We start from the raw sequence: 26513 nt of genomic DNA, 5'->3' as shown, positions 1-26513 counted from the left end.
GGAAGGGGTTAACCCGGAGAAAAGGCGGGAGGGAATGACGGCAGGATCGGGGGTCAGGGAGGCTCCCACCCGGGCCGCCCCCTTCTCTACCGGGCCCCACCCGTCTAAAAAGAGTCCATACGGCCGACATCCCCTTCGCAGCATCCCGCGCTGCTCCTCTCTCCTGACCTGCGCGCGCGCCCACGGTCCTCGTCCCCCTTAGCCTGGGGATAATGGATTTGTCTGGGGGGCCCCTGGGTTGCGACGCACTTGCGCCCAAGCTGAGGGCTCCGCCAGCCTGAATCGGAGACCCTCCCGGCGCGGAGATTCCTCCGAAGAACGACTCCTTCCTCGTGGTCAGGCGGGAAACTGAGGCCCAAAGACCAGGAGACTCTGGCTCCAGGACACACAGCGTGGAAGGGCAGGAACGGGCTAGAACTCAGACTTCGGGATTCTCAGTGCTGAGCTGTGGCTCCTGTATCCCTGTCCACCTCTGCACCCCGCTGGACCCACAGTCAAAAGAGGACTTCCCTCCCCAGCGGTTGAGGCCTGTGGACGTGGTGCCATCTGCCGGCAAACTGCGGGATGACGGCTGAGTCCAGGACAGGGACGTGCGGGGAGGGCGGGGTTCTAGATTCCCAGAGCCGGGTTGGAAGTGCCCTTAGAAATCCTCTGAGTCTCTCTCTTTTTCAAAAAAGACTTTAAAATGTCTTTTCCAATAATGCCTTATCCACAAACATTTCAGAAGGAAAATAAACGTGAAGTTGCTGTGACCTTTACCTAAACAAATTTGCCTCCCATTGTACAGATGGGGAAACTGAGGCATCGAGCGAAGTGCCTCAGATTGGTCACATATCAACCCCAAGCACCCTCCAGCTTTATCTTGGCTTCCCCTTCCCTATCCCTCATCACTGTCCTTTGGGGAGTTCTATAGTGCTAGAGGCTGAGTGACTTCCATCCCTCTATTTATAGTGCTCCTGCTTGTCGCTGCTGTCCAAGCCGATCGCCCAGGAGAAGCCGCTGCTTTAGAGGTGGGTTCTTGTAGGCGGGGTATAGGTTGGAGGGGAAAGATGGTAGAAGCAGAGGAGCTGGGGGTCCCTTCCTCATCCCTCACTCCATCTGGAGAGCTGGATGAAAGAAGAACTCGGTTGCCTCCTTTTCCACTTAGTCCCTGGCTGTCTCTGAAGCCTCCTGCAGGGTCCGGAGCTGCCGGCCCGAAAAGTGTGCAGGCCTTCAGCGTTGCCTGGCTCCAGGGCCCCCAGAGCTGCAGAGCGCCAGCCCCAGCGTGAGGAAGAGACAGGTGTCCCTTAACTGGCAGCCACTGACGTGAGTGTGTGACCCTCTCCTGCTAGATGCTCCCAACCCCGCCATTTCCAGCACATATCTCCCTGCTCCCTGGGTCTCCTTTTCCTTGCTCTCTCTACTAACTTGTGTCTCTGTTTCTATTTCTCCTTTTCTTGCCTATGGCTGTCTCTAGGTCTTTCAGTTTCTATCTCTCTGTCTCTGTCTCCGTGTCTCTCTCTCTCTCTCTATTGGTTCTTTGCCTCTGTCTCTTTCTCTCATAGTTAGTTACCTGTCTCTTTCCTCTGTCTTCTCTCTCTCTCCCTCCCTCATCCTGGTTTCTCCCACTGACTTTGTCCTTCCTAGACTCTAAAGAATGTTCCAGGCCTGATCCCCAGAAAGAGATGGAAGGGGGATGCAGAGCCTCCACTGGAAGACCTCCTGATGTAGGAGGTCCCTTCCAGCCGCGGGAGTTGGGGGGAGGGGGTCAGCCTAACCCCGGTGACAACTTCTTCTCTGCCCCCTCCCACCCAGGCTGCAGGAAGCCCGAGCCCTGCTGAGGCGACGGCGGCCCCGCGGGCCGGGGACCCGGGCATTGCTGAGAAGGAGGCCCCCACAGCGCGCCCCTGCCGGCCAGTCCCGGGGTAAGAACATCCGCCCTTCCTCCGCCGGGTTGGGGGGCGGGGAGGCGGTGAAGGGGGATGGGGGGGTTCCGGGCCAGATAAAGCCGTCTGGTTCCCACGGTGCAGCCGCCGCCTAGCCGTCCCCCACTGTAGCTCAGCACCCCTCCCCAGGACTCAGCCCCCTCTAGGGACCCCGGCGTCCGGCTGCGAGAGGTGAGTCCGGGACAGGACTAGACGCGGGCCAGAGGCGGTGACCCGCGGGGGTGGGGCCAGGAAGCCAAGCGTCCGGGCTCCCCGCGGCCGAAGAGGGGGGCGCTGTCCCGGCAGAGAGCGCCCGAACTAGCCCAGACAACAAAAGCGATTGTGCGGGTTGGCGCCTGCCGGGCCACCTAATGCCCCAAATTGCGGGGCGGCTAGGGGCCAAAGGCCTCCCACTGCTCTCCCAACCCTCCTCCCCATCTCCTCTTGCTCCAGCTCTCAGCCCCTGGGCTAGCACACCCCCTAGTCTCCGCTACCCTCAAAAGTCTCCCTCCTGCTGTGGCCTTCAGCCCAGATGTGTCCCCTCCTCCCTAAAGTCTTCCAGATGTGGGCCTTCCGCCAGATGTGAGGACCCCCGCCCACCATCTTCCTCCACCGTTTCCCCTAATCCATTCTGACTCCTCCTCCCAGGTGTGAGGATCCCGGTCAGATGTGACTGCGTCCTCAAGTGGGCCCCTCCAGCGTCCTGCCCACCAGGCAGACCCCCAGTCACTTCGTGTGCCCAGGTGCACCGACCCTTCTCCTCCCACCCCCCAGATGTGCCACCTGGCTGCCCAGATGTGCCATGACAATCGCCTACTCAGATGAAGCCCTTGTCTCTGTGACTGAGGCGGGGACAGCCTTTAGCCTTCTCCCCAAATGCGGCCCCCACTACTCTTTCCTCTTTAAACACTCAGCTTGGTCTGGGGTGGGGTGTGGGGGGGACCGGCCCGCCCCCACCTGTTCCCTTCCCCGCCGCTCCCCTGCGGGCCCCATTCACTTGTTGATGCGGGGCGGGAGCAGAGGGGGCGCCCCCCTCCCCGCTCCGAGTCTAGCGCCCAGCCTGCGCGTCTCTGGCTGCGCGCCCAGCCCCACGCGCCCCCGCGCGGCCGCCGGGGAGGGAGTGGTGGGGAGGGGGGGCCTGAGCGGGGGCGCGGCCGCCCTCCCCCGCGGGCGGGCGGGCGCGGCCGGGCCCCTCGGGCGGGCTGGGGCGGCGGCGCGGCGGAGCGCGGCGCTGCAGCCATGGCGGGCGGCGCGCGGCTGCTCTGGGTGTCGCTATTGGTGCTGCTGGCGCTGCTCCGGCCGCAGCCCGGGCTAGGTCGACCCCGAGAGCGCCTCCGCGTGCGCTTCACCCCGGCCGTGTGCGGCCTGAGCTGCGTCCATGGGCCCACCGGCCCCCGCTGCACCCCGACCTGCGCGCCCCGCAACACCACCAGCGTGGACAGCGGCGCGCCCGGCGGGGCGGCCCCGGGGGGACCCGGCTTCCGCGCCTGTGAGTGCGGGGTGGTGGTCCAGAGGGAGGGGTTCCCGGGGGGGAGGTGGAGGATCCCTGGGGATGAGGGAGACAGTCCCCAGGAAGAGGGATCCCAGATTCCTTGTGCCAGAGTGCTGGGGGATCCCCAGCTTATTTGAGGAAGAGAGCCTCAAATTCCTGGCTTTTGGGGTTGGATCCTGAGAGTCCTGATTCTGCAAGTAGTGAGGGTTCTCAGGGACCTGTCGTGTCCCATGTGAGGCGACGGGGGCTGACTTTCTTTCCTTTGAGTAAAAGTGGGGAATCTCAGAATTGAGGGGCTCTGGAACTTGGGGGAAAGGGGCCTGAATCCTGCGACTGTGAGCAGGGGTCCCCAGAGTCCAAGGGAAAGTTCCAGGGCCTTGAGAAGCGGTTTTCCGTTTCTGCTTCTTTGGGTGGGAGGCATTAGGAAAGTCTAGGATGGAAGTGCCTGTGAGGAGTGGGATTGGGGTGTGGAAAGTCGATCCTGAGAGCTGAGAGGAAAGGTGTTCATAGGAGGGTCTCTGCAAGACCCTGAGTTGCAAGGGTCGCACGTGGAAGAGCAATCCAACAGGCGGTCTGGGGGGAAAGGCGCCCCCTGGGGGTCAGAGGGGACAGGAGGGTCTGCGCACCAGGCTCCTCTAGAGATGGAGAGCCCTGGTGGGGGCGGGGGGAGTCAGGTGAGGTAGGGGTAGTGGGCCACCTGTTGGCTCCAGGGCGTGATGGTGGGTGGGCTCTCAGAGTCTGGGCCTACCTGCCCCCAGTCCCGGAGGCCCTCTGGAGTGGGGAGTGGGGGCCCCTGGCGCCGAGAACTCGCCCAGCCTGGCCCCCGGCCAACGCAGCCCTGGCCGGCGTGAGCTCATCTCTCGCCGGAGCCCCCGCCCGCTGCCACTCCCTCTCTCCACCCCTTCCTCCCTCTTTCCCTCACTCCCTCCCGGCCCAGCCTCAACGGGCCTCTGCCAGGCGCCGTGCCCAGGCGGGTGCCAAGCCCCTGGAGGCGCAAGGAGGGGACTGCGAGGGGCGGGGCGGGGGGCTGACCTCGGGAGGACCTCGATGTCCTCAGCTCCTCAACCCTCCAGGGGTGTGGGACATGGAGTTGCCTGTGCCCATCTAGCGGCCCGCCCTGGGTGTGGGAGCCCTCAGGGAGCTGGATGGGGGTGGGGGGGCTACATTCAGGACAAGAGAAGACAAAGCAGTGTCTTTGATGGCTCGGAAATGCCCCCTCCCCCGACCGCTGCCCCCAACAGAGACTCTTCTTATTTTGGAAACTTCATTCCTAGTTAAGCCTTTCCTAAGCCTGCCACTTAATTAAGGACCCCTCTTAGAGCACCCTGTAGTCCTGGCCTGAGCCCCCTAACTAGGGGAGCCAAGAATCTCTGCCCTCAGTCCCCATGCCCCTCCGCACCGCTATCAACAGACTCCAGAGACCAGCCCCTTCAGTGAAGTTCCCGCCCATTCTTCTGATGTAATCGCCCCAAACTGCACCCCTCACCAGAGAACTCTAGTTTTGTCCCCCTGCTACTCCTCCCCACTTCCAGGGGAAACCCCAGATTACAAAGGCTGTACAGTGATAACTACTCTAGCTGAATTCCCTTCCTGAAAAAGTTTCCCGTTTTCTTCTATTTCCAACTGAATCCCGTCAGAGATCCCTGATTGCTGGGTATCCAAGTCCTTCCCTCCCAGCTGACACCCTCCCCCAGAAACTTCTGATTCCTCTATTTTCAGAAAAACCCAAAGTTGGTCTTGATCAGCTGATTCTCCCAAGAGGACTCCAGATACTGTGCTCCCCTCAAGCAGCCATTAATCTAAAGACTGGGGCACCTTATCCCTTAGCTGAGAGGGAAGCGGGTATTCCACAATATCTTAGAATCTTCTCAAACAGCGGAGGCTCTCATGTGCTGGAAAGAATTCCACTACTCCATCTCCACCTTGCTCTCAGCACCCTCAAATTGGCCGTTCCTTCTAAGTCACTAGAGTCCTGTTAGTAGGTAACTCTCCCCAAAAGGACTAAAGAGGTTCCTTCTGCCTCCTTTTCCTTTGGGATCGGCTCCCTTTCTGTTCCAGAAACCTCCTGAGGTCTTCGAACGGCGGAGTGCTGCCTTCTAACTGATCTCTTCTCAGGAGTCCAGTCTCCGTACCCTTATAAGTTGAGGGGGCTCCCTCTATGTTTTCCTGTCTCCAGTGTGTGGCTCAGAATCCCACACACGCCTTTCTGGACGGTCCCGGCCGCCTGCCCCCTTCCTCCCCTCCGCACAGCTGTCTCCAGCTGTTCTCGGCAGCCCCAGGGGAGAAAGGGAGGGGGGTGCCCTCGCAGGATGTGTCCGGCCTTCTTTGGCTCAGCGGGCTCGGGGCTCCCCCAAGGGTCCAGAACGAGGAGCCGCCGCCCTGCCCCCGCCGCACCCCTCTCTTTGTTTACCCCGCCGCACAGCTGGCAGTGCCCCGCCCCAAGGTGGCCCAAGGCCCAACGAGGACGCGCACAGGGGAGAGCAGGCGCGTTCCCGCTGGCCCCGCCCCGGGGCTACCGGAGGCGGGAAGTCAGAGCTGGAACCGGGGAGCCGGAGCCAGAGGGGAGGTGGGCGGAGACAGAGCGCGGGGATGTGGGGCTAGAACGCGCAGATAGCGGGTAGGTGGGATGAGAGGAGCGCGGGCGAGCGAGCCAGGGCAAACTAACGTGAGGAGGGGAAGGTGGGTGGAGCTAAACGCAGCAGGTTAGACGCCTCGATGGGCGGGGTTTGCAATCCTTAGGGTAGAAGAACGCGATGTGGGCGGGGCGCATAGACGCGAGAGGCGGGGACGGGGCGGGGAGAAACGGACAGCCTGTGGGCGGAGCTTGAACCTGCCGCCCCGGGTGCAAACGTGCCTAGAATGGTAAGGAGACAGAGTTGCGAGCACGGGATGGTGCCAAGGAGTGACTGAAGTGTAGTTTTAGTCAATGGAAGTGACAAGCGCTGGGTCTGACGGGGCTGGAACAGCAAAAAATGGGCAGGACTAAATGCGAAGGCGCGAGTTAGAGTGGACGTGACTGAGCCTATAGGCGGGGCCAACACTATCTGGGCGGGGCTAGTAAGCCTCGGACTCTGCGGGAAAGTGGGACTTGAGAGGGAGGGCGGGGCGATATGAAAGTGAAGGAGGAGCTTGGGGGCGTGGCGAGTGGACTCAGAGGGCGGGGCTACACCTCCGGGGCCTGGACCCAGCCTATGCCAGTGGTCAGGGTTAGTGAGATGACGCAAGACGACTCAAGGGTGAACGACTTAGAACTGAGTGATACCTTTGACGGTGTAGTTATAACGTTAGGGGCTGAACTAAGTGAGGGTGCTCTCGTCCCAAGAGAGGCTGCAAGGAGGGTTGCCGACCCTGAGTGTCCTCGCTCTCTCCCCAGTCCTGTGTCCCTTGATCTGTCACAATGGAGGAGTGTGCGTGAAGCCTGATCGCTGCCTCTGTCCCCCGGACTTCGCTGGCAAGTTCTGCCAGTTGCATTCATCGGGCGCCCGGCCCCCGGCCCCGGCCATGCCAGGCTTCACCCGCTCTGTGTACACCATGCCGCTGGCCAACCACCGCGATGATGAACATGGTGAGGAGAGTGCGGCCAGAGTTCCCTCCGTACCCTCCACCACCTCGTCGTTCCTCTGACTCCCATGTTTCCTTCTTTCTCCTGAGTACCCTTCTCCATCGCGCCCTTTTCCTGCATTCCTACCCGCGGTGCCTCTCTCCAGGTGTGGCGTCTATGGTGAGCGTCCACGTGGAGCACCCGCAGGAGGCGTCGGTAGTGGTGCACCAGGTGGAGCGTGTGTCCGGCCCTTGGGAGGAGGCGGATGCCGAGGCAGTGGCGCGGGCAGAGGCGGCGGCACGGTCGGAGGCGGCAGCGCCCTACACAGTGCTGGCACAGAGCGCGCCGCGCGAGGACGGCTACTCGGACGCCTCGGGCTTCGGTTACTGCTTTCGGGAGCTGCGCGGAGGCGAAGTGAGAGGAGGCCGGTGGGGAGGGGCCCGGAGCGTGCCACCGCGCGGGGGCGCGCTCACCCTACACTTCCCCACAGTGTGCGTCCCCGCTGCCCGGGCTCCGGACGCAGGAGGTGTGCTGCCGAGGGGCTGGCTTGGCCTGGGGCGTTCACGACTGTCAGTCGTGCTCGGAGCTCCTGGGTAAGCCCCAGGATGTCCCCAAGGTGCTCGGAGCTGGGGAGGACTGAGAACCCTGCCGCTCCCTGTACTCTGCCCTTAGGATGTAGCCTTATACGAATTCTAGTCATGCCTATCCCGTTGTGGGGATCCTTTCCAGTCTAGACCCACCCATATCTGCTGGGACCATCCATCCCACTTTCTGACTTTGGCTAGCTACCCTATTCTTACCCGACCTTCACGCCATTCGCCAACCTAAGGCTGACCTTGCGCTCAAACCACACTCAACATCTTTTAGTTCCTACCACCCCATTTTCGCCCCCGCCCGCTCCATTCTCGCTCCTCCCGCCACTGGCCCACCCCTCTCCTTTCTCCACAGGTAACACCCACCAGGGGGGCGCCCCAGATGGGCCGTGTCCAACTGGCTTTGAAAGGGTTAATGGGTCCTGCGAAGGTGAGCTGGAGTCAGGGTGGGAAGAGCTCGGGTCTAGGGAAGGCGCTGTCGGAGAGCTTGCCCTGATGCCTCTGGGATCACCCCATTCCTCGTAGATGTGGATGAGTGCGCGACTCGAGGGCGCTGCCAGCACGGAGAGTGTGCAAACACGCATGGCGGGTACACTTGCGTTTGCCCCGACGGCTTTCTGCTCGACTCGTCCCGCAGCAGCTGCATCTGTGAGCCGCCGGGGTCTGAGGCTGGTCCCGTGTCCACCCTATCCTCATGGCCGAGCATCCCTGGGTCTACTTACTTAGGGAATTACTTAGACCACACCCTCCCAGATCCTCCCAGATTCCCTGGTCCGTCCCCCGCCTCCCAGTCACTCGTACCTCCCCTTCCGCGCATCTTAGACTCTCAGACTCTCTGGAGCCTCTTTGGCTCTTCTAAGAACCCCTTAAACCTTTTGAACTCAGATCTCCAGACTTTGATCAGCTCCTCTCAAGCCCCAACATTTCCTCATCTCTCGCGATACTTCTTCAGATCCTGAGATCCTTCCCAGACCCCCTTTCACCCCCTCAGATTTTCCCCAAGCCCAGAACCCTTCTCAGACCTCTAGGCCCCCCGCCCCAGCTCTTCTTCAGACTCTGAGATTTCCCAGATGCCCTTCGCACCCACCGAGCTCTCCTTGGGACCATTCCCCTACCTTCCAGATCCCCTAGACCACTACACTGCCAACCCTTCCCTGAAGAATTTCCTCCCCGTCCTCCCCAGCCCAACACGTGATCTCAGAGGCCAAGGGGCCGTGCTTCCGCGTGCTTCGAGATGGCGGCTGCTCACTGCCCATTCTACGCAACATCACCAAACAGATCTGCTGCTGCAGCCGTGTGGGCAAAGCCTGGGGCCGGGGTTGCCAGCTTTGCCCACCCTTCGGTTCAGGTGAGTGCCTCCTGCCTGTCTTTCTCGAGCTTTTTTTTTTTTTTTTTGCTTTCGTTTTCTCTGTTCGACTCTTTGCAACCCCTTGGATTGTAGCCCGCCAGGCTTCTCTTTTCGTGGAATTTCCCAGGCAAGAATACTGGAGTGGATTGCCATTTCCTACTCCAGGGGCTTTTCCCGACCCAGGGATCGAACTCGGGTCTCTTGTATCTCCTTCATTGGTAAAGTGGATTCTTTACCACTTTGGCCACCTTGGAAGCCTGCCTTTCTTTCAATTCAGTTCAGTTCATTTCAGTTCAGTCGATCAGTCGTGTCCGACTCTTTGCGACCCCATGGACTGCAGCACACCAGGCCTCCCTGTCCATCACCAACTCCCGAAGTTTACTCAAACTCATGTTCATTGAGTCGGTGATGCCATCCAACCATCTCGTCCTCTGTCTTCCCCTTCTCCTCCCGCCTTCAATCTTTCCTGCCTTTCTTCAGAGTTGACGCAAATAGGCCTTCTAGGCTCCGCCCCCAGACTCTCCAATCAAGTTAGACCCTAGTCTTGGCCACACCCCCGGCCTTTGAGACAACCTATCATCAGACTGGACTCCGCCTGGGCCCCCACCCCACCTTGGGCCACAACGACACCTGAGGCCCGCGACCTTGAAGTTAGGCTGTGTCCCACGAGCGTCACCCCCAGCCTCAACCTCTCATAGCCCTTGAGATAGACTGCTTGCCCAACTTTGTCTCGAGGCTTGGCCAAGTACCCAGCTTCTGAGACACTGCCTCCTATCTAACTTCAGCTTTGGGCCCTGCCCAAGACACACTCCTCTCCGAGACACCTCCCTGGCAATCTTTTTCTGCATAAAACCAGATCCCACAATGGACCTGATTGGTTCCTGGCCTGTCCCTGTAGACACCAAACCAGACCCTGCCTTCAACTCCTGTCCCTGCCATCATCCCAAAGAGGGAAAAACATCCTTGGTCCCACCCTTAGCCTCTGAGATATCCCATTCTTTGCCAGGGTACCACCCCATCTCAGCATCCAAACCAAACCCCTAACACACCCCCAGGCCAAGCCTTCCCCACGATCAAGTCCAGACCCTCAACTCCCTCTTCTCTTTCTCTTTCACCACCCTTCCCTCTCATTCCCCCTACTCTCTTGCCCTTTCTCTGCCCATCTTTCTCCCTTTCCTGTTACCAGAGGGTTTTCGGGAGATCTGCCCAGCCGGCCCTGGCTACCATTACTCGGCCTCCGACCTCCGCTACAACACCAGACCCCTAGGCCAGGAACCACCCCGAGTGTCCCTCAGCCAGCCCCGTGCCCCACCTTCCACCTCTCGACCACCCTCAGGTGAGCTGGTTTCTGGAGGAGGGGGTGTTGTCTCCAAGGGGCTGCCCCAGGCTCACCAAAAAAAGGGGAGATGATCAGGGACACCCAAATCAAGGTCTCCAATGCTGACACCCCTTCTTTACCAGGCTTTCTGCCCACTCATCGCCCAGAACCTCGGCCTGAGCCCCGGCCAGGCCCTGAGCTTCCCCTGCCTAGCATCCCTGCCTGGACTGGTCCTGGGATCCCTGAATCAGGTGTGGTAGAGGGAAATGAGGGCACAGGCAAGAGTTCCAGGGAGGGAGGCTCCACCGTGAAGATTCTAGAATAGAATAGGGATGTGACAGCCAGAGGAGTTAAGAAATTGGTGGGAAAAGATCAAGGTTTGCTGGATGAGGTGGTGTTTACACCAGGGACTGGAGTCAGACAGGCCTGGGTGCAAATTCTCTGTCATTACTGTGAGGATTAAACAACCTGTCTGTGAAGTATCTAGGAGATAGTAAGTGCTCAGTTAATGTGAGACAAGTGATTTTCGTGGAGGACACTAAGAACATATTTCAGGCAGAGGACGGGATTCTAAAGTAAAATATTAAAAAATGGAGACTTTGGGGTGGCAGTACGGGAGGATTCAGGCAGAAGATCTGATGAGAACATCGCATGATAGAGAAGGGCATCAGAGGGAGAAGACTTGGTTTGAGGAGGGACACCCAGGATGGTGTTTTAGGTAGAGGATCTGAGGGAATTGTACTGGGGTGAAAAGGACGGGATTCATACATGGGGGAACCCTGTCTCACTGGACCCCCGCAGGTCCCTCTGCAGGCGAGTGTCAACGCAATCCCCAGGTCTGCGGCCGTGGACGGTGCATCCCTCGGCCCAGTGGCTACACCTGCGCTTGCGACTCCGGTTTCCGGCTCAGTCCGCAGGGCACACACTGCATCGGTGAGCCAGGCTGGGTGGGGAGGATGGAGGCGGGGCGGGAGGCTGTACGGTGTCACCTCCTGACCAGCCCTTCTGTACCCTCAGACGTGGACGAATGTCGCCGCGTTCCCACTCCTTGTGCTCCCGGACGCTGCGAAAACACGCCAGGCAGCTTCCGTTGCGTGTGCGGGCCGGGCTTCCGAGCCGGCCCGCGGGGTACGGAGTGTCTGGGTGAGAAATCCAGGCCCCACCCCAGCCAGGGTCTCGCTCCAGCTCTCCCTCGAGAGCAGTCCCCGCCCTCGCACGCTTTCCCACGTCCCTTCAGCCCAACTACTGCCTTGGCCTGGCCCCCAGCCCCGTCTCCAGTCTCCAGACCGATTCCGGCCCCACCACTCCCTCTTTCGCGACCTGCCCGCCCTTCCGTTGGCCCCGCCCCTTTTATGTTCCAGACTAGTGCCTGCCCTCTCCAAGGCCCGTCCCCTGACCCGCAACTGCTGTAACCCACCTCCTCACCGTGACTCGTGATTTCCGCCCTGTCACACCATTGCCCCATCCCCAATCCACCCCTTGCCCCCTCCTGCCTTCCCTTTTCTGAGTCTGCAAAGCTGCCCTTCCCGCCCTTGCCTTACCCAGTCCCTACCCTCCCTCAAATTGTCCCCCTCACGATTCTCCTCTCTGCCTCTGCCCAAGCTGGTTCCCCAACTCAGGTCCTGTCCTTACCGCTGAAGCTCCGCCGCAGCCTTAAACCGACCCACTCCGAGCCCCTCTACCGCCCCTGGCTCCCGCTTCAGCCTGGCCCCTGCCCCAGCTTGACTCCGCCCCTGCTGTCCCTGGCCCCCCCGCCCCCTGCCAAGCCGTCTGGGGGAGGGGAGGAGGCGGAGTGTCTGCCCCTGCCCCAGCCACCCTGTTTGTGCCCGCAGACGTGGACGAGTGCCACCGCGTGCCGCCACCTTGTGACCGTGGGCGCTGCGAGAACACGCCAGGCAGCTTCCTGTGCGTGTGCCCCGCGGGGTACCAGGCTGCACCCCACGGAGCCAGCTGCCAGGGTGAGGGACTGGGCATGTAGGGGGGAAGGGAAGAGCAGCAGCGGTGCGGGATACTGAGCCGGAGCCAGGAGGCAGAGGGAAGCTGATTGATTCGAGACAGAGGCCAGGCTCTGAGAACCAGACGGGCAGCCTGGTTGGGGACGGAGAGGCCAAGTGATGGAAAACAGAAAGGCTGAGTCATGGAGGTTGGAGAAACAGAGGGAGGGGGTGGAGATGGAAGGGTAGAGTTATGAAGGACAGAGTTTAAGGAGGCCCGCTGATATGGACTAGAAAGAGTTCTAGGAAGCAGACAAGCAGCTTCATAGGGATTGAAAAAATAGAGGGCTAGAGGATGCAATGGCACCGCACTCCAGTACTCTTCCTGGAAAGTCCCATGGACAGAGGAGCCTGGTAGGCTGCAGTCCATGGGGTCGCTAGGAGTCGGACTCGACTGAGCTACTTCACTTTCACTTTTCACTTTCATGCATTGGAGAAGGAAATGGCAACCCACTCCAGTGTTCTTCTTGCCTGGAGAATCCCAGGGACGGCGGAGCCTGGTGGGCTGCAATCTATGGGGTCGCACAGAGTCAGACATGACTGAAGCAACTTAGCAGCAGCAGCAGCAGCAGAGGATGGAGGTAGGATGATGAGGGATAGGCTGGCAGAGTGATGAAGATGGAGAGACCAGGGATTAGGACAGGGTGGCAGGATGGTGCAGGGTGAAAGGTCAGAGCGATGGAGGTCAGGGAGGCAGAATAGAGTATGGGGGGAGGGGCATAAAGGAGGTATGACCTGAGTCCCTTGTTCTGAGCAGATGTAGATGAATGTATCCAGAGCCCAGGCCTGTGTGGCCGAGGGGTCTGTGAGAACCTGCCTGGCTCTTTCCGCTGTGTGTGCCCGGCTGGCTTCCGGGGCTCTGCGTGTGAAGAAGACGTGGATGAATGCGCCCAGGAGCCACCACCCTGTGGGCCTGGCCGCTGTGACAACACAGTGGGCTCCTTTCACTGTGCCTGCCCTGCTGGCTTCCGCTCCCGAGGGCCTGGGGCGCCCTGCCAAGGTGAGGGGACCAGGTCTAAAATCACTCCACCCCCGCTCTTTGCTGTGGGGACCGGAGAGAGACAGGTTTGGGGTGGGAGGTGGGGGCAGCAGAGAGGCAGAGGGATGAGATTCAGTGGAGGAAGACAGGGACAGAGGCCTGGGGAAAACGACGGGGTGGGAAGGGTCTGGCTCCAGAGTCTTTCCCCCTTTCTCCAAATATGAGGGTGTTCTCCAGTCCTCCCCCCTTTCTTGGATGATGCTCTTGTGCTTGTGGGCTTCTCCACTGGCTCAGCAGTAAAGCATCCACCTGCAATGCAGGAGATCATGTACAATGCAGAAGACACAGGTTCGACCCCTAGGTTGGGAAGATCCCTTGGAGAAGGAAATGGCAATCCACTCCAGAGTATTCTTGCCCAAGCTATCCTATGAACAGAGGAGTCTGGTGGGTTACAGTCTATGGGGTCGCAAGAGTCAGGCACAACTTAGCGACTAAACCACCACCTTGTGCTCGTGGGAACTCTCAGGAAGGGACAGGGCTGAGGCACAGAAGGCATCATGCAGGAGGTGGTGTCCTGGCCACTTCATGGCAGTTGGAGAGACCATTAATGGGGAAGCAGTGAAACGATCCGTCCTTCTGGCAGGAGGGGGCAGCCTGAGCAAGGTCCAGGGCACTGCCTCCAGAATGGAATGTTGGGGTGGGTGGTGATGGTAGGGGGTCCAGGTCCCTTTTTCAGCCCCACTGGCCTCCTCTGCCCCAGATGTGGATGAGTGTGCCCGTAGCCCCCCGCCCTGCGCCTATGGCCGGTGTGAGAACACGGAAGGTGGCTTCCAGTGCGTCTGCCCCACAGGCTTCCAGCCCAATGCTGCCGGCTCCGAGTGCGAGGGTGAGGCCGGGGAGGGAGGGAGGAGTGTGGATGGATGAGGGGGGCATTGGGCCACTACTTCAAAGCCGCACTCTTGTCTGCTCCCCAGATGTAGACGAGTGTGAGAACCACCTGGCATGTCCTGGGCAGGAGTGTGTGAACTCACCTGGATCCTTCCAGTGCAGGGCCTGTCCTGCTGGTCACCACCTGCACCATGGCCGATGTACTGGTAAGATCAGGCCCTGGGTGTGACCTTGGACCTGCGTCATGACTCCTGACCGAGATTGTGACCCTTGACCTGACCTGCAGCCTTCTAACCTGGATCTCAGTCCTCTTACCTGGATCACAACCCCCAGAGCATGACTGTGATTCTTGAACTAGACTTGATCTCCGATCAGAGTGCAGTTTCTGATATGGACCATGACCCTTGGCCCTGAATGTGACTTCTGCCTCTGTGATCAATGACCTTCAACTTGACTGTGACATTTGACCTTAGCTGTGTACACTGCTGATAACCCTGGGACCCCAACCCTGATAGCAGTTGTGCCCCTCCTGTCCTCTGGCCCTATATTCGACCTGTGACCCCTAAACTTGACTGTGACATCTGGTCTAACCATAACTACCAACCATAACCCTGACCATAACCCCTGACTCTGTGTGATGCTTGACCCTGTCTTTTTCACTTCCCCTGCCCTTTCTCAGGGTCCCTTCTCTGGGACCTGATTGGGTTCATGATCTGGATCCCAAACCCTGACCAGAGACTCGGACCCCTGACTCATCAGAATGGCATCCAATTATCCTGCTTTATAATACCTGACCCCTTACCCTAACTAATGTCTGAACCCTGTCCCAGTCCCTTCACCTGCCCCTAGAATCCTGGCACAGGGAGTTCCCAGAAACCCAGACACAGGATCCCCCGAAGATGGTCCCCAGGATTAGAGAGCCCTGGTCTCCCTTACCCAGTTCTGCTGCTGACTCTTTACCTCACGTCCAACCCAAGACACTTCCCATCATTTCTTTCTGACCCTCATCCATGTGTCCTTAAGCAGAACCTCCTCTGAAATCCCCGTTCCCGCAGATGTGGACGAATGCAGTTCGGGCGCCTCCTGCGGCCCCCATGGCCATTGCACTAACACCGAAGGCTCCTTCCACTGCAGCTGCGAGCCAGGCTACCGGGCGCCAGTTGGTCGGCCCGGGCCCTGCGCAGGTGGGCTGGGTGGGGAAAGGGCTGGACAGCCTGGGAGTGGGCCCTGGCTTCCTGGGCAAAGCCTGGTGGGGAGGTGGGAGCTGGACTAAGGGACTGTATAGGTGGAATTAAGAAACTGGCCGTCTGGGGCGTGGCTTGCGAGCAGGGTTGCTGCTTTGTAGGCGGGGCTTGGGTCCTGGGGCGGGTCTGGTGACCCAGTCTGAACTCTGGGTACCCTAGACGTGAACGAGTGCCTGGAGGGCGACTTTTGCTTCCCCCACGGCGAATGCCTCAACACCGACGGCTCCTTCGCCTGTACTTGTGCCCCCGGCTACCGGCCCGGACCCCGCGGAGCCTCTTGCCTCGGTCGGTACCCACGCCGGGCCTGAACCGGGAAAGGGTGGGGAAAGGGAGGGGCGGAGTTGGAGAGGAAAGGGGGAAAGGGCGGAGTCTGGATAAAATGGGCAGTGAATGGACAGGCTCGAGCCAAGCTCGTCGGGGAGGTGGGGCTTGCAGGAAAGGGAGGAGCCTAAGGCAGGTGGGGGAAGGCGTTAGAGTCTCGGAGCCGTAGAGGCCGGGAAAAGGCGGTGGAGGGGCGTGGTCTGGAATGTCAGGCAGAGAAGGAGACTGGCTTGCGGTTGCTGACACTGTCCCGCAGACGTGGACGAATGCAGCGAGGAGGACCTCTGCCAGAGCGGCATCTGTACCAACACCGACGGCTCTTTCGAGTGCATCTGTCCTCCGGGACACCGCGCCGGCCCAGACCTCGCCTCCTGTCTCGGTGCGAGGCCCCGCCCTGGCCAGATCCCTCTCTCCTCTGCCTCCTGGTCTCCCCTATTTGTCTCCCTCTCTGCCTCCCCTCTGCTTCTTCCTCCTTCCCCCTTTCCTGCGTCTCCCGCCTCCAGCTTCTAACTCTGCTCTCCCCTCCCTGACTCCCCAACCTGTTCTTCTTTCCCTCCTTGCCACCCTTCTTCCCGCGCGCCGCTTCCCCCATCTGACTGCCCCGCCTCCTCCCTCAGACATTGACGAATGTCGGGAGCGGGGCCCTGCCTTGTGCGGGTCCCAGCGTTGTGAAAATTCCCCGGGCTCCTACCGCTGTGTCCGAGACTGCGACCCCGGCTACCACGCAGGCCCCGAGGGCACCTGTGACGGTGAGACCACTGCCCCCGCCCCCACGAAGAGCTTTCTCGATGACCAAGGAGGGGCTCCAGGCTTCACTTAACTCTCTCCCCATCGGTGGTGCAAACAAGCTACTAGTGTGTCTTTACATTGTCTGTAGTGGGGAAACAGGAAGCTGAGGGAAGACTCTTCTATCAGGAAACAGACCAAACCTCGCTTCCAGAAGCAGCACAGATTTGGGGTTAGGGGGGATGGTATGCAGGTCAACATTTTGTGGAACAGATGAAATGACTGTGAACTGCTTTGCGTTCTTGGGTTGCCAGACCCCTGATTCATGGAAACCTAGTTTCATGGACCTCATTCACTAATTTCACAAGAATTCATTAAGCCCTACCGTGTGGGATACTGGGAGCAGAACAGGCAATAAGTCCAACAAAATCCCTGCCCATGGGACTTCCCTGGTGGTCCAGTGGGTTAGATTCTGCAGTCCCAATGCAGGAGGCCCGGGTTCAATCCGTGGTCAGGGAACTAGATCCCACATGCTGCAACTAAAGATCCCACATGCCACAATGAAGACCCAGCACAGCCAAAAGTAAACAAACAAAAAAATCTCTGTCCTCATGGAGCTGATGTTTTATCGGGGAGAGACAGACAATAAATATGTAAATAACTCTGATTCATCCAGCAAATGATTTAGGGGCAGCTACACCTGGGGATACAGCAAGGAACAGGACAGACACAAACCCCTGCCAACGTGGAGCTTGGATTCTAGGGAGGTGACAATCAGCATGCTAATAAATACATGGATATAAGAAGTTTAAGAAGGAAAGTAAAGCAGGATAAATGGACACAGAGGACAGGTTAGATAAGGGTGGGGGCGCTGGTTAAGGGGGCTTGACCTAGACTCTGGAGTGAAGCAAGAGAGGGAGCCATGCAGATAGCTGAGGGAAGAGTGTTCCTGACAAAGGGAACACCAAGTGCAAAGATCCTGAGGTGGGGTCACATTTAGGCTATTTGAGAAATGGTAATGAGGCCTTGCCTGCCTTAAGAGGTGTCAATGCTTGTTGGTCGGACTCGTAGAATACCAGATTCAGACACCTCTCAGGCATAGGAACTGGAAGCAGCACCAAGAACCTGTGAAATCAGGCCTGTGACTCTCCTTTCTTTCCCCTACGCCCTCCCCATGCTTTTGCAGACATAGATGAGTGCCAGGAATACGGCCCAGCGATTTGTGGAGCCCAGCGCTGTGAGAATACCCCTGGCTCCTACCGCTGCACGCCAGCCTGTGACCCTGGCTACCAGCCCACGCCAGGGGGCGGATGCCAGGGTGCGTGTCCCTGGGGCCTGGGTGAGATGCGGAGGGGATAGAAGTTCCAGCCTTGGCTTGACTGTCTGGTGGTTGCAGATGTGGACGAATGCCGGAACCGGTCCTTCTGTGGGGCCCACGCCGTGTGCCAGAACCTGCCTGGCTCCTTCCAGTGCCTCTGTGACCAGGGCTACGAGGGGGCGCGGGACGGGCGTCACTGCGTGGGTACGGGGCTCCTGGGGGAGGGTGGGGCCAAAGGGTGGGGAAGAGGCTGGTCAAACCCTGATCCTCTCCATAGATCTGAGTGCATGTAACCTTTAGAGGTATGGAATTTAGACCTTGGAATAGAAGATCATCTTCATGTCAGTCAGGAGTCCCTATTAACTCAGATTTTATTTGGGGTATGCTTTAAAAATTCATGCATAGGGAGTAGAAGTACCATAACCTTAAGTGTATGTAAACATTTTTTCCCCAAACATTTACAAAAAAATATTTGGCAGCACATGGGACCTTAGTTTCCCAACCAGGGACTGAAACCCTGTCCCCCACATTGGAATGCAGAGTCTTAACCACTGGGCCGCCAGGGAAGTCTGCCAACATTTTATGAGAAAATTTTCTAAACATATGGCAAGTTAAAAGGCCTGTAGAGTGAATCTCTGCACACCCATGACCTGCATTCTATTATCATTATACTTGTTTCCTCACATGTCTCTCCATTAATCCACCTAATTTTTTGGAGAGATTTAAAATTAAATTGCAGGCATCACTATATCACTCCCCAAAATTTTTCATGCATAATAATGCATATTATTAACCAGAGATCAATATGTGTTCACAGATATTTTTGAGGTTCATCTTACATACAGTGCAATGCATGATTCTTAATTATACATTCTCTTAGTTTTGACAAATATGAACACATCAGGCTTCATTTCTTTAAAGGGAATCAAAACTGTGAAGTTCAGGGAAATACTTGAACTTCGGGGATACGTGAATATAGGAATTGTAACGAGGCTAGCTGTCTCCCAGCTCTGCTATCCTCTATTGCATTTATTTTCAGGCAGATTCTCTTTTCACAACGACAAAAGGGGCCGTCGCACCTCTGGCTAACATCCTCAGCTTGCCATCCCTAGCTACAGAGGGAGGCTCTGAGTATTTCTAGAACAAGTCCCAGCACTGGCTTTGATTGGCCCAGCTGGGTCACTGCCTGTCTTTGACCCAGAGAAATGCATCAATCTGCTTGACCTACTCAAAACACATGGGTTGAAAAATGGAGAAGCAGAGGGCTCCCGTGGGGAAATCAGGGTTTGTCATTGGAACATAAGCAGAGGATGGGATCTGAGCCGTTAAAATGCTTGAAAGCTCAGACTTTGATGGAATTCCAGAAGTTTACCACCGTTGACTCCCTCTTCCGTCTTGTCTCCTGCTGACAGATGTGAATGAATGTGAGACACTACAGGGCGTGTGTGGAGCTGCCCTGTGTGAGAATGTGGAAGGCTCCTTCCTCTGTGTCTGCCCCAACAGCCCTGAGGAGTTTGACCCTATGACCGGGCGCTGTGTTCCCCCTCGGACCTCTGCTGGTGAGACTGAGATCAAAGTCTACTTAACTGATGGCTGCTGGCCCCACAGGAAAGTAATGGGATCTAACCATTCCTGATGTGGACAGCTGCCATCAGTTAGATGCTGTTGTTTTAAACAACAAAAAACTGCAAAACACAGAAGTTAACCTAGGTGTGGGACTCAGTGTCAGAAGTAGATCCTGGTTCTGACTTGACCAGATTCCTCCATTCAACAAATGTTCACGGTGTTTAGGCCCTTTTCTGGGCACTGGGAACACAGTGCTGCTGCTGCTGCTAAGTCGTTTCAGTCGTGTCCGACTCTGTGCGACCCCATAGATGGCAGCCCACCAGACTTCCCTGTCCCTGGGATTCTCCAGGCAAGAACACTGGAGTGGGTTGCCATTTCCTTCTCCAATGCATGAAAGTGAAAAGTGAAAGTGAAGTCGCTCAGTCGTGTCCAACTCTATCGACCCCATGGACTGCAGCCTATCAGGCTCCTCCGTCCATGCGATTTTCCAGGCAAAAGTACTGGAGTGGGGTGCCATCGCCTTCTCCGGGGAACAGAGTAGTGACCAAAAAAGACCACCCTGTCTTCAAGGGGGACAGATAGCAATATAGCCTGACAGTAATAATATAGAGAAATCAGGACTGTGATGGAGGCAAGGGCCACGGGGTAGGTAGGGAGGAGAAGGCAGGTGAGAGAGGGACTTGAGCGGTTCCACGTGGACAGGTTGTGGGGCTGCCTAAGTCAGGAAACAGTGTCTAGGCCTAGGTCTGAGTATGAAGATTCCCAGGCCATTTTGGGATGTGTTGATTAGGAGGCCTCCAGGAGGCCAGGGAAATGCCCTCTTCTCTGACCTGAACTGCAGGTGGGATGAGGGGCCAGATGCTTGGGAGAGGGAGATAGGGAGGCAAGAGGTGCAGAAACCAGAAGAGGCAAGAATGGAAGAGACCATGGCGGATCGATGGTGAGGGATGTGGAGCCTGGTTCTGCCACACCGGGGCCTCAGTTTCCCCATCCGTAACGGAGAGGCTGGAGGCGCAGCCCGCACTGGGCTAAAGCCCCTTGTCTCCCCAGGTACATTCCCAGGCGCACAGCCCCACGCACCTGCCAGCCCCAGTCTGCCAGCCAGACCCCCGCCCCCACCCCCGCCCCGCCGGCCCAGCCCACCCAGGCAGGGCCCTGTGAGCAGCGGGCGCCGAGAGTGCTACTTTGACACCGCGGCTCCGGATGCCTGTGACAACATCCTGGCCCGGAACGTGACGTGGCAGGAGTGCTGCTGCACTGTGGGTGAGGGCTGGGGCAGCGGCTGCCGCATCCAGCAGTGCCCGAGCACCGAGACAGGTGGGCATGGGCCTCGGGGTGCACGCAGGGCTGAGGGTTTGGGTAGAAATAGGTGGACATGGGACTGGGCTGGGACAAGGGGACACAGTTGGACAAGGGGCAGAGGTGCTGGTATTGCATTGGGCAAGGGTGACTTGCCAGCCAGGTGGGCATCAGGCTGAGAGGTGGATACAAATAGGCACAGGGGCTGAAGTCTTGGGCAGTGAAGGGCAGGCATGGGGCAAGAGTAAGCACTGAGGCAAGTGGGCACAAGCAGGCCCAAGGCAGGGGCTAGGGCCAGGGTGTGGGGGCTCAGCCTTGTCTCTGTGTGCAGCTGAGTACCAGTCATTGTGCCCCCATGGCCGGGGCTACCTGGCGCCCAGCGGAGATCTGAGTCTCAGGAGAGGTAAGGCCCACCCACCCTCAGCCTCCAGCCCAGCTCTGTCTCACCCTGTCTCTGTTTTCTTCATCTCTATCTCTCATCCTGTTTCTCTGTCTTTCCCCTTCCCACCCCTACCTTCTGACTCTGTCTCTGGGTCTTTGTCACCATCTCTTCCTCCTTCTCTTTCCTGATCCTGCCCTGCAGCCACACACTCCCCTCCCCCGATCCAGCCCATCCCACAACCTGGCCCTCCCCCATCTCTGGTGAGGCGCGTGCCTCTGATCATCTTTCCCGCAGACGTGGACGAGTGCCAGCTCTTCCGAGATCAGGTGTGCAAGAGCGGCGTGTGCGTGAACACAGCCCCAGGCTACTCGTGTTACTGCAGCAACGGCTACTACTATCACGCCCAGCGACTGGAGTGCATTGGTAAGAGTCCCCCACCTCCACCATCACCCCCACCCTCGCCTGGGACTCTTTCCAACCCTTGGTCACGCCAGCGCCTCTCTGGAATGTGACCACCACCAGCAGGAAGTCGTTCCTGAAGTCTAGACTCCATTTATCAGATTGTCAATGCACTGGGGAAAGGGCAAAAGGGGAGGAGGCTACTTCTTAATCACTCCCTCCATGCCTCCCTAGATAATGACGAGTGCGCGGACGAGGAGCCAGCTTGTGAGGGAGGCCGCTGCGTCAACACTATCGGCTCTTATCACTGCACGTGCGAGCCCCCACTTGTGCTGGACGGCTCGCGGCGCCGCTGCGTCTCTAACGAGAGCCAGAGCCTTGGTGAAGTCTTCCCGCGCCCCGCCCCGTCGATTATCAGTCCCGCCCACGCCGTCCAGCCCCTTTTAACCTCAGCTCAGCCTCCTGCCTACACCCAGGCCACGCCCCTCGCGCGTGGCTCGGTCACGCCCCTTAACGCTCCATTTAGCCTCTGGTCTTGGCTTTTGGCTCTCAGAACTGGAGGCCAGCTGGCGTGGTTAAAGACTAAGGTTTCAGAGGAACCTCCCTGCCACTTGCTGGTCCGGTGTACACAAGCACGTTTGCTTATTCCCTCTTGGACCCCCACAGCTTGTTTTCAGCATATTGGGTAGATTGGCAGTAGCCCCTCTCTTAGAGGGTGGTTCTAAAGAATTCTGTTTTCAAGAACAGAAGGAGGACCTGGTTTCACTAAGTGCTAAAAGCATGCTTTCTGTTATTTCCCTGTGTGTCTCTCTTTGCACCTCTCTCTGAGTTTCTGTCTTTAGGCTTTTCTCTGAATTTCTGACCCTCTCTGCATCTGTCTTCGCTTTTAAGTCTTTCTCTCTGCACCTTTGCTTTCCTGTGTTTCACTGAATCTCTGACTCTTTTGATATGTTTGTCTTTATTTCTTTGGGTCCTTTCTTTTTGCCCATTGACACAAACTCTCTTGCTTACTGTTCCTACAACATCCTTCCACACTCTATCTAAGACGTCATTCAAACAACAATGCTCAGGAAGGAAAAGCAACTGCCCTGGGGTCACAGAGCCTTCCAGAGGCCAGGCTTGGATAGATCCCTCCTCTCCAGACCCTAGCTCCCTCCTATTTGATAATTTCGTGCCAGGCCAAGCCCTGTACTCACCTGGAGCTACTTCAGAGGACTTCCCGAAGCTACATCACAGCTGATGTGAAGGGCTGAATGATAGGGAGGGGCTGGCTGGGCTGAAGGAGATTGAGCAATTTGGGAGGACTTGAGTGTCTTCTTCCTGCCTTGATGCATGCTGTCTCTGCCCTCAGATGACAATCTGGGAGTGTGCTGGCAGGAAGTGGGGGCTGACCTCGTGTGCAGTCGCCCTCGGCTGGATCGCCAGGCCACCTACACAGAATGCTGCTGCCTCTATGGCGAGGCCTGGGGCATGGACTGTGCCCTCTGCCCCGCACAGGACTCAGGTACCGCCACCTGCCTGGGCCACACTCAGAGACTCTGCCCCTCAGGCGCCAAATCCAGTCCTCAAACTCCCAGTCTTAGACCCCAAGATCCCCCCAAACTCAGCCCCTCAGACCCCTATGTCCCAGCCCATTCCTAAATCTTGGTTTCTTAGGCCCCAAGTCACAACCCAAAGACCTCCAAGCCTCAACCACAGAAAACCCAAGGCCTGACTTAGCAGGTGTCATAGTTCCAGTCCCATAGGGCCCTGAGGTCTGGGCTCTTAGACTCTCAACCCCTGGTCTCTGGTACCCCAAACAAAACAGCCCATGAGACCCCTCCCCCAAAGCCTGGACCTTTAGAAGTCAAATGCCAGTTGCTCAGATCCTGCCATCCTGGCCCCCAGACTCTGGTCATAGCTCACAAACCTCCAAGTTCCACTGGCTTGGATATTCACATCCAAGTGCCTAAAAGGCCAGCCCACAGCAACAGAGATCCCCCTTGCCTTGTCTCTTAAAAGCCCAGAGTCCCCTATTTCTCAGCCCTTGGGAAACCAGTGCCAGCCCCAGGTCCTTGGTCCTCTGACTTCCAGGTCCCATGGCTCAGATCCACTCCCATGCATCCTGATCCCTCAGGTCCCTGATACTTCCCAGTCCTAAAACACCTCCATCCCACCTTCATAGGCCCGTAGCGCCAGATCTCATGGGTCCACAAATTCCATCACTTGAATCCTGACTTCTAGCTGTAGTCCTCAGTACTCCTGCCTCAGTGCCTTGGAATCCCGGTCTCAGTCCTCAGACCTCAGTCCTGGCTCCAGAACCCCTGATCCCAACCCTGAAACCCCAACCCGCTCCTTTGACACCCCTCTAATGCCTCAGCCCAAGCCCCTCCCACCCTCTCCTCCAGGCTCCTCTTCCCTCAGGGGGGATATAAATAGCAGATGTCGGGGAAGCCGAGCTGATTGTTAGGCTTGGCTCCTATTTGCAGATGACTTTGAAGCCCTGTGCAACGTGCTGCGCCCCCCTGCATATGGACCCCCACGGCCAGGTGGCTTTGGACTCCCCTACGAGTATGGCCCAGACCTAGGTCCACCTTACCAGGGCCTTCCCTATGGGCCTGAGTTGTACCCACCACCCGTCCTACCGTATGACCCCTACCCACCGCCACCTGGGCCCTTCGCCCGACGGGAGGCCCCCTACGGGACGCCACCCTTCGACATGCCGGACTTTGAGGACGATGGTGGCCCCTACGGTGAATCTGAGGCTCCTGCTCCATCCGGCCCGGGCACCCGCTGGCGCTACCGGTCCCGTGACACCCGTGGCTCCTTCCCAGAGCCTGAGGAGTCACCTGAAGGTGGAAGCTATGCTGGTGAGTACTGAGGCCTGAGTGATGAGCGCTAAGATGAGGACCAAGTTGTACAGAGATGGCACTAGGAGAAGGGAAGGCGGGAGGGATGGGGAGAGACAGAGATAGAAACAAAGAGAAGTCGGGGGGAGACAGACTCAGAGAGACAGGAAAACAGAGATATTGTTGGAGAGAGCGACGGAGAGCAGAGATGAAGAGCAACAGAGCCATCTCGGTAGATGAACCGAGAAAACGATGAGGACAGAGGGAAAAGCTAGAGAGAACAGAGCAACGCAGTAAACATCCTGGCCCCACAGCACCGCCCACAGCCCTGGAGCGGGATGGACAGTTTAGAAGGGGACCCAGGGAATCAGGACAGGGCCCCACTCGAACCCCGGAATCCCCACACTCTCCGCAGGCGCCCAGGCTGGGCGCTACGAGGGACTGGAGGCGGAGGAGTGTGGGATCCTGGATGGCTGCGCCCACGGCCGCTGCGTGCGCGTCCCCGAGGGCTTCACCTGCGACTGCTTCGACGGCTACCGCCTGGACATGACTCGCATGTCCTGCGTTGGTGAGGCGGTGGGCCAGGGCCAGCATCGAGGGGTTGGAGATAGGGTGGAAAACCTTTACTAGCGGTGGGTAATCAGGGTCATCAGGGAGACCGGCCAAACGGCTAGGCAGGGGAACAGAAAAAAATTCTTGCTCAGGGATGGGGCATGCCTGCAGCAGAGGTCAGGTTGTGAGGAAAGCCAGGTTGTGACCACAACACCAGGGCTGGGCTTGAAGCTGGATGGAGAGAATAGAATCCTGCAGACGTGATTGTTAAGGACTCCCAGAGCTATTTTGAGCGATTTGCTTGACTTCTTTGAAGAACCTTCAGTCTTCCCATCTGTAAAATGGGAATATGCATCATGTCTGCCTGGTTTAGACAGCAGGAAGGCGGAGTGGTTACAAGCCAGGACTCTGGGGCAGTTGGATAGACCTCAGGCTCTGTCCACCAGCGTGATATGTGATCTTGGACAGGTCACTGTCCCTTGCTCAGTTTTTCTCATCTGAAAAATGAGCATATCTTACAGAACCCATTTCACAGAGCCGAGAACATCGATTTGCAATGACAGTGAGGCCTTTGTGTAAACCAAAGCTCAGCGAAGAGAACTGACTTCCCGAACGACTCAGAACTAAGAAACAGCAGGGGGCTGGGCACTCAGAGTCTTTGCCAGCTAGTCTGAGAACTTCCTGGGCTTTTTGTGTGACACTGGGCAAGGGGCTTCCCCATGCTGAGGCTCAGTTTGCCCAGTACCTACCTCATTGGGTTATTAGGAGGATAGTTAATACAGGTAATATGCTCAAAACAATGTCTGGCACAACAAGCATTTGTGGGTGTTGATACCATCATCAGTATTGTTTTCCTAGCAAAACCCTAGTGTCCTAGGGGGCTACCATATCCATCTCACAGAATACAAAGCTGAAGCGCAGAGAGGTTAAGTCACCTGTCCAGCTCACACAGCCAACAGTCTCCACTCCGACAGGAGACTCAGCATCCACAATCCTCAGGGGCCAGGGAGGCGGGCACCTGAGTCCCCAGCCCTGAATAGCACTCCTGGTATCTCCTCTCCCCAGACATCAACGAGTGTGACGAGGCCGAGGCGGCCGCCCCGCTCTGTGTCAACGCGCGCTGCGTCAACACTGATGGCTCGTTCCGCTGTATCTGCCGCCCAGGATTCGCACCCTCACACGAGCCGCATCACTGCACGCCCGCCAGACCCCGGGCCTGAGTCCCCAGCAGCCCTGGGCCGCCCACTCCGCGCCTGCGCACGCGGGGTCCCTGCTGCGCAACCCTGCCACCCACCCGCTTGCGCGCATGCGCACAGCGATGCCGCACCCGGCGGAAAGGAGGGTCAGTGGGACAGATGGACAGAAGGAGCAGCCTTCTTACCGACGTCGCGGGCCCAGGCTTAGCCCACGGTCCCCTTCACATTCCTGCTCCTTTTTATAAAAATGTTCAATTAAAAAACACCTATTTTGTACCTTCCGCCTCTGTCTGCCTGATATTTCTCAACATCTGGCTCCAGAATTTGTTTTTTGAGCCACTAAGTTACATCCTCTCCCCATTCTTGCTTCTTCATTCCTGCGCCTCTGTCGCTTGCTCTCTCTCTGCCTCCTTTGGTCCCTGCTTTTCTCCTGTGTCTGTTTCTTTGTCTCTGTCTTCTGGCTCTTGTCTTTCTGCTTCTTTTCTCTGCCTAATTCTCCTTGTTTCTGTGACTTTCTCTTTCCCTCTTTCATTCTGTCTCTAATCTCGAGGTCATACCTCTGGATTTTTAATACTCCTGCCCTTCCCGATAAATCCTGTCCATAGCTTTAACTTCCCCCTGCCGT

General features: G+C 57.9%; 1 protein-coding gene across 5 annotated transcripts in view; it reads left to right on the top strand.

Moving 5' to 3' along the window:
- The window catches only part of LTBP4 (latent transforming growth factor beta binding protein 4), a 29453-nt gene extending 3284 nt beyond the window's left edge, over positions 1–26169 (top strand). Inside the window, exons 2-33 of one of the 5 annotated variants that reach the window (XM_027515781.1) lie at positions 952–1010; positions 1148–1305; positions 1795–1904; positions 6770–6961; positions 7104–7351; positions 7428–7530; positions 7886–7960; positions 8056–8178; positions 8714–8878; positions 10065–10214; positions 10340–10447; positions 10998–11129; positions 11214–11339; positions 12029–12154; positions 12948–13190; positions 13930–14055; positions 14144–14263; positions 15113–15241; positions 15461–15586; positions 15879–16001; positions 16240–16371; positions 17535–17666; positions 17745–17870; positions 19079–19225; positions 20283–20549; positions 20863–20934; positions 21208–21336; positions 21547–21693; positions 22664–22816; positions 23781–24161; positions 24556–24708; positions 25758–26169. In XM_027515781.1, coding sequence (XP_027371582.1) covers positions 952–1010; positions 1148–1305; positions 1795–1904; positions 6770–6961; positions 7104–7351; positions 7428–7530; positions 7886–7960; positions 8056–8178; positions 8714–8878; positions 10065–10214; positions 10340–10447; positions 10998–11129; positions 11214–11339; positions 12029–12154; positions 12948–13190; positions 13930–14055; positions 14144–14263; positions 15113–15241; positions 15461–15586; positions 15879–16001; positions 16240–16371; positions 17535–17666; positions 17745–17870; positions 19079–19225; positions 20283–20549; positions 20863–20934; positions 21208–21336; positions 21547–21693; positions 22664–22816; positions 23781–24161; positions 24556–24708; positions 25758–25912 — 4736 coding nt within the window. In that variant the 3' untranslated portion in view covers positions 25913–26169. Of the gene's footprint in view, positions 1–951; positions 1011–1147; positions 1306–1794; positions 1905–3096; positions 3394–6769; positions 6962–7103; positions 7352–7427; positions 7531–7885; positions 7961–8055; positions 8179–8713; positions 8879–10064; positions 10215–10339; positions 10448–10997; positions 11130–11213; positions 11340–12028; positions 12155–12947; positions 13191–13929; positions 14056–14143; positions 14264–15112; positions 15242–15460; positions 15587–15878; positions 16002–16239; positions 16372–17534; positions 17667–17744; positions 17871–19078; positions 19226–20282; positions 20550–20862; positions 20935–21207; positions 21337–21546; positions 21694–22663; positions 22817–23780; positions 24162–24555; positions 24709–25757 lie in introns of those variants that run through there. The other 4 variants (XM_027515779.1, XM_027515780.1, XM_027515782.1 and 1 more) reach the window with 4 other exon arrangements.
- The last annotated feature ends 344 nt before the right edge of the window (positions 26170–26513 follow it).

The sequence above is a fragment of the Bos indicus x Bos taurus genome, chromosome 18 (genome assembly GCF_003369695.1).
Source record: "Bos indicus x Bos taurus breed Angus x Brahman F1 hybrid chromosome 18, Bos_hybrid_MaternalHap_v2.0, whole genome shotgun sequence".
NCBI classification, from domain to species: Eukaryota; Metazoa; Chordata; class Mammalia; order Artiodactyla; family Bovidae; genus Bos; species Bos indicus x Bos taurus.
The sequence above is the reverse complement of the archived record's forward strand: the minus strand, read 5'-3'. Positions and strand labels throughout refer to the sequence as shown.